The sequence below is a fragment of the Nelumbo nucifera genome, chromosome 4 (assembly GCF_055504915.1).
Source record: "Nelumbo nucifera cultivar China Antique chromosome 4, China Antique-T2T, whole genome shotgun sequence".
Classification (NCBI taxonomy): domain Eukaryota; kingdom Viridiplantae; phylum Streptophyta; class Magnoliopsida; order Proteales; family Nelumbonaceae; genus Nelumbo; species Nelumbo nucifera.
Genome location: NC_142652.1, coordinates 36,889,895 through 36,895,967, shown reverse-complemented (window position 1 = coordinate 36,895,967; position 6,073 = coordinate 36,889,895). Strand labels below are relative to the sequence as shown.

At 38.2% G+C, this 6,073-nt stretch overlaps 1 protein-coding gene across 2 annotated transcripts; it reads left to right on the top strand.

Annotated features, from left to right (window-relative positions):
* The first annotated feature begins 538 nt into the window (after positions 1 to 538).
* On the top strand, positions 539 to 5,541 carry LOC148792172 (putative disease resistance RPP13-like protein 1). Of its 2 annotated transcripts, none has more exons than XM_088902941.1 (4): positions 539 to 4,281; positions 4,438 to 4,705; positions 4,801 to 4,981; positions 5,073 to 5,541. In XM_088902941.1, exon 1 carries the CDS (start codon positions 702 to 704, stop codon positions 4,140 to 4,142), a length of 3,441 nt encoding a protein of 1,146 aa, XP_088759067.1. In that variant the 5' UTR covers positions 539 to 701; the 3' UTR covers positions 4,143 to 4,281; positions 4,438 to 4,705; positions 4,801 to 4,981; positions 5,073 to 5,541. The 2 variants fall into 2 exon arrangements, 1 of the variants encoding a protein (XP_088759067.1); XR_016085421.1 differs by having other exon boundaries at positions 857 to 995.
* The last annotated feature ends 532 nt before the right edge of the window (positions 5,542 to 6,073 follow it).

The following is a 6,073-nucleotide window of genomic DNA, read 5'->3' as shown; positions in this document are numbered from 1 at the left end:
ATAGTCCAAAAGATTGAAATTTTATAAATTCAGCGGTCCAAAAGTTGAGGTTTATTTTATAACCTGAGCACATGAATGGCCTTAAGAATGCCCAATTGTTTAGTAATATTTTCATTTTGTTAACTGGTTGCCTTGGTAATAACGACAAGGCTAAGTGGTTAATTATATAAAAAATTGAATTCAAAGAATGAATAGTCCAGATCTATTTATATGAAGCTGCCCCACCTCCGATCATTAGTACCAACTACCACGAAATAAAGCAGAAGCCCACATAAAGCAACCATATAAATCTTGTCTTATTGTGAGTGGCGAGGCAAGACAAGAGCTCATGATTCCCACGTGGTGGGCCTTGAAACTGCCCAATTATTTAAAGACAAGTCCATTTATGACTTCGATAGTCCAAAAGATTGAAATTTTATAAATTCAGCGGTCCAAAAGTTGAAGTTTATTTTATAACCTGAGCACATGAATGGCCTTAAGAATGCCCAATTGTTTAGTAATATTTTCATTTTGTTAACTGGTTGCCTTGGTAATAACGACAAGGCTAAGTGGTTAATTATATAAAAAATTGAATTCAAAGAATGAATAGTCCAGATCTATCTATATGAAGCTGCAGAGGTGATTGTTTCGGACCATTCATCTCAAAAGCACAATCAGACTTTCTTAATTTTTGTTATTCTAACTTGCAAGAAGAGAAAACTATGGCAACAGTAGCAGATGTGGTGGTATCTCCTCTGGTTCAAGCATTGCTTCATAAATTGGACTCCAGCGCCATTAATGATTTTGCAAAGCAATGGAACACTGAGAAAGAGTTGAAGCAATGTTCCGTAGTTCTCCAACTGATTTACACAATGGTTAGTTCCATTGAGGATATGCAAATTAGAGATCCATGCTTGCCCATTGACCTTGCAGATTTAAGAGAAACTATCTTCCGAGCCACTGCCACATTGGACGAGTTCATCTACGAGATGCATCATCAAAGAATCCGTGGAAAGGTAGGCCAATTCATCCATTACTCTTTCAATGAAAACCAAAAATTACGTAAAGATGAGATTCGAGGAGTCGTAGCTGATTTAGAAAATGAGCTGGTTAAGATCAAAGAAAAGATTGAATCCAAGTATCTCAACTTGATCAGCTCAGATAAATGGAGTCCTGATGAAACAAAAAGGAGACTTCAAATTGTTTCATCACTAGACAAACGTACTAAGAGTGGCTCCACAGTTGATTATTCTCAAATTTTTGGTAGGAAGGAAGTAGCGAAAAATTTAATAAACATGTTATTATCTGAAAAATATGATAAGAAGAAAGTCACTGTTATTTCCATAGTTGGTATTGGGGGGATGGGCAAGACAACACTCGCTCAACTCATTTACAATGACCAAGAAGTAGTTAAACATTTCCAAGTGAGAGCATGGGTTTGTGTATCTGAAGAGTCTGATGTTATAAACATAACTAGAGCAGTTCTGGAGTCCATAACCAGTGAAAAAGTAGATATGGAACAACTACAACCACTTCAAGATAGACTCAAAAGTAGCCTAGAGGGGAAAAGGTTTTTACTTGTGCTTGATGATATATGGAGTGATGACCACAAAACTTGGGATGACATAAGGATTTCATTAAATGTTGCAGCTTTGAATGGAAGTAGAATTATAGTGACCACTCGGTTTAGAAGAGTTTCCTCCATTATGAGTGCCATAGAAACTATTGATTTAGAAGGTTTGCCATATGAAAACTGTTGGGACTTGTTTAAAAGGAAGGCATTTATTAATGATGATTGTGAAGCATATCCAAACTTGAAAAGAATTGGAGAGAAGATTGTTAAAAAATGCAAAGGGTTGCCTCTAGCAATAAAAACACTTGGAGGGCTTCTATGGGGTGAATCAGATGTGAACAAGTGGAATTCTATCTTAGAAAGTGAAATGTGGGAGATTGCAGGAGAAGACTCAATATTGCCAGCTCTACGTTTGAATTATTATCACCTCCCAGCACATTTAAAACTATGCTTTGCATATTGCTCTTTGTTTCCTAAAGACTCTAAATTTGATAAGGAAACTCTAGTCCGACTTTGGATGGCAGAGGGTTTTGTTGCGTCCAAACAAACTGAGATTATGGAAGACCTTGGTGGTAGATACTTCGATGAATTGTTGAATAGGTCCTTTTTCCAAAGGTATTATGAAAACACTTTTGTGATGCATGATTTGATACATGATTTGGCAGAGTTTGTTTCAAAAGACCTGTGCCAAAGAGTGGAGAATGGCAAGTCAAAAATCATCTCTGAAAAGGCTTGTTATATATCAACTGTTGATGTCCAATTTAAGTCCATTGAAAAGGAAATAGATAAATGCAAGGGATTGTCAACTCTGTTGTTGATAAAGAATGGGGCAAATGAGAATATTTGGTATATCCCTAATGACTTATTTGAACACAGATGCTTGCGTGTGTTGGACTTGGGTGGAAATTACAGTTTTGATAGTTTGCCAGATTCAATTGGCAAATTGAAACATCTACGCTTGCTTAACCTCAACTGGACTGGCATTAAAGTGTTACCTGAGTCATTGTGCAACCTCTACAATTTGCAAACTTTGATGCTTAAAGGTTGTGAGCTTCATGATTTTCCCAAAGACATGGGAAGCCTAATCAACCTCCAGCACATAGTGATGGATAACAAATACATATGGAAGAAATTCACTAAGAGAGGCATTGGAAGGTTACGATTTTTGAAGACATTGCATTACTTTGATGTGAGAATGATTAATGACAACAGTAGCACAATAACAGAGTTAAAGGAGTTGTGTCATCTCCAAGGAAAGGTCCATATTAGAGGGTTAGAGAATGTAGCTAACTTTGATGAGGCAAAGGAGGCTAACCTAATAAGCAAGCGTGGAATTGATCAATTATGGTTGGAATGGGGCAGCAATGGTGATGGCAATGGAACAAGTGCAATATTGGAGGCTCTACAACCTTACACAGGGTTGCGGCATCTCACAATAGATGGTTATGGTGGCTTAAGCTTTCCAACTTGGATGAGGGCGGAATCCATCATATGGTATGATATGCTGACCATTTTGAAACTCTACCAATGCAACAAATGGAAATTCCTCCCTCCTTTTGGAAATCTAGCCTCACTCAAGGAATTGTACATATGCAATATGCATAGAGTGCAATATTTACGTGAGGAATTTTATGGGTACAATGGCCAAGATGACAACAATGGTTTTCGGAAGTTGGAGATTTTAGGACTCCAGAATATGCATGGTCTGAAGGAATGGTGGGGAGCAGAGGAAGGGGAATTTCCTAGGCTCAGACAGCTTTCCATTCAGAACTGCCCCGGCTTGACAAAACTACCTCCTCTCCTTCCTACAGTGAAGCAAGTTGAAATGATGTTGTGTCATATGTTGACTTCTCTTCCAAGTCTTCCAACTGCTTCTAGATTAACACTTGCAGATTGTGACGAGAGGATATTGAGTTGGATGCATCAATGCTCTTCCTTGTCCAAATTGAAAATTGGTAAATTTAAAAACATGGCATCACTACCCTCAATGATGCTACAACCATTAGCACAAACACTTCAAACATTGTCTATCTATGATTGTCCAAAGCTTGAGTCATTGCCGGAGTTACAGGATCTTGCCCCTCTTCAGAAATTGTTAATCAATGGATGTCGAGATCTGGCATCCTTGCCCAAGGGACTGAACAAGCTCACCTCTTTTCAAGAACTGGACATCGAGTGGACTGATAAGATGATACTGCAAGTTACTGCAGAGGAGGGTGGAGGATTATCAGATCTTGCTTCTCTTCTCAAATTGGTGATCAGAGCATCTCCTAATCTCACTCCCTTGCCCAAGGGACTGCACAAACTCACCTCTCTCCAAGAATTGACCATCCACTGGAGCTCTGCATATACAAAGCTTGTTTTCGAGGATGTGCTGCCCACCAGCCTCCAGTCTTTGATTATTAAGAATTGCCCCAAAGAAATAATGAATCAGTTAGATGAGAGAGGGGAAGGCTATCGAAAGATTGCTCATATTCCCACTGTAAACTTTGAAGAACAAAAAGATCCTATATTTTTTGAGTCTGAGAAAGCACCAATGTTCGACTACTATTCGCGTCCAGATTTGCTAGTTGATTACATATTTTCTTAGTTCGGATCTTCTACACTAGGCCCTCCCAGAGCTATCCTAATCACATTACAACAGGCGTGGTTGCTGTTGTCTCCACATCCCCACGTTTCGTGGAATTATTGGGGACACGGTTTAGTTTCTATGAACAGCTAGGCAACTGGTAAAATTCTTTCTTGCCTTCTATTTAAAGGGGGAAAGCTCCTTTTGGCCATTTTGGGTGTCAAAAGGAATCTTAATTATATTCATTCCTTTTGTAATTATATACTTGATTTCTTATTAGCATCTGACTAACATGTAAACTGTCTTCATGTTACAGGAAACAAGATCTGATTGGGAGCAAGTATAGCAGGGGATGTAGCATTTGCAGTATTTTTTGTTGGCTCCATACATGTGTTGCCATGGATAGTAACAGTCGGCATCTTTAGTGTACTTAACTGGGAATACTAGGAAATGACCAATTAGATATTCTTGATATAGTGACATACTCTCTCTGTTCTGCATCAAAGGCGTTGATGCTTGTGCATATAAGCTCATGTGAAGCAACTGTTGCAGAGACAATATATTATCTGAATTTGGCAAATAATGTGAGAGCCATAGAGTCCAATAGAGTCTAGGTTTACTATTTGCAACTGATTATAGTGACTATTATATATGCTAACACAGTCTTTTTCTTAATTAGGTCATTCTTTACTCTTTTCAAGACTTGATGAAGCAGAGGATAAAGTGGACTCTAAACTTGGTGAATGTTGAAGAAGTGAGTCAAAAAGTAGGAAACCAATTCCAGAGACCCGAACTTCTCCCACATCAAAACAATAAGCTTTTATTCAACCGTTCATGGGCTTCTTGAAGAAGATTAGAAGGTGATACTCCTAATCCCAATCAAGAATACTTGGTCAAACGAAGTTGTTTCTGAGATGAATTATGAATAGAGCTGACTTCAATTTCTAGCAGGTTTATAATGAAACAACTGAAGGTGGAAACTTTGTAACTTCTATGCTTTGGGCTCTCTTCATGCATTTCTTCTGGTTGTTCCCATCACTGGCTAGAAGATGCATTTGTGGAGTGGAATGGTTGAACCGACACTTTGTTGGTGGATCTGAAACTATTCATGGATAGCAATCCAAAGATCTGTTAAGGCACACTTGGTGGTAAGCATAAACATGAGTGATTTCTGCTCCTTCTTCACCCTTGGGTGTAGGCCATAAGTCGAATCATGTAAATCTATGTCTTCTCTCTATTCACTTCTCTTTATCTCTATTTTTCTTTCGTTTTTGGGTGCCATTCAAATCTACATTTCTGGGTTTTACGCAATAGAAAACATACTTGTAGTGATTGTGTCTTTGTTGCCAAATGGGCATGTAACAAGCAAGGACTCTGTCCTGACATAGTACTTTGGGCATGGCAGATTTTAACTCAAAAATCCTGTTTTGCATTGCATGACAATTGATAAATAGGCATGTATCTTTGTCCTAAAATGTGTTCCTATAAATGAAAAGAGAAGAGATTAGAATAATAAAAATAGATAAAAATGAGGGATGCAATACAAATGGAATCAAAATCTTATGAATAAACTCTGCTTGAGAGAAAATAGACACAAGACAGACAGGCATGGGTCCTCACAGAGATATTGCCAAATGAGCATTTACTCTAATGATTGAGATGGCAGTCCCAAAATGGATCCTCATGGTCAATTACTCTTACTCTTCCATATGGCAAGTTTCGATCAATAACCCTTTACCATATGGAAAAACATAAGTGATTCGACCCTGGTCAAACCTATGACCTGTGAACTTCTCCCTTCTCCAATTCTATGCTCGGTCCGGTTCTCTGAACATTGTTCCCATGTATGCATCTATTATCCTCTCAACTCCTTTCACAAGGAGACTTCGTAATAATGTATTATATCACAATTTCTCATCGCACTTCCTTAATGCACTTTACATCACAGTAGA

What these genes read in the sequence shown, in the direction of transcription:
- LOC148792172 (XM_088902941.1), top strand. Translation starts at nt 702, where the DNA reads ATGGCAACAGTAGCAGATGTGGTGGTATCTCCTCTGGTTCAAGCATTG.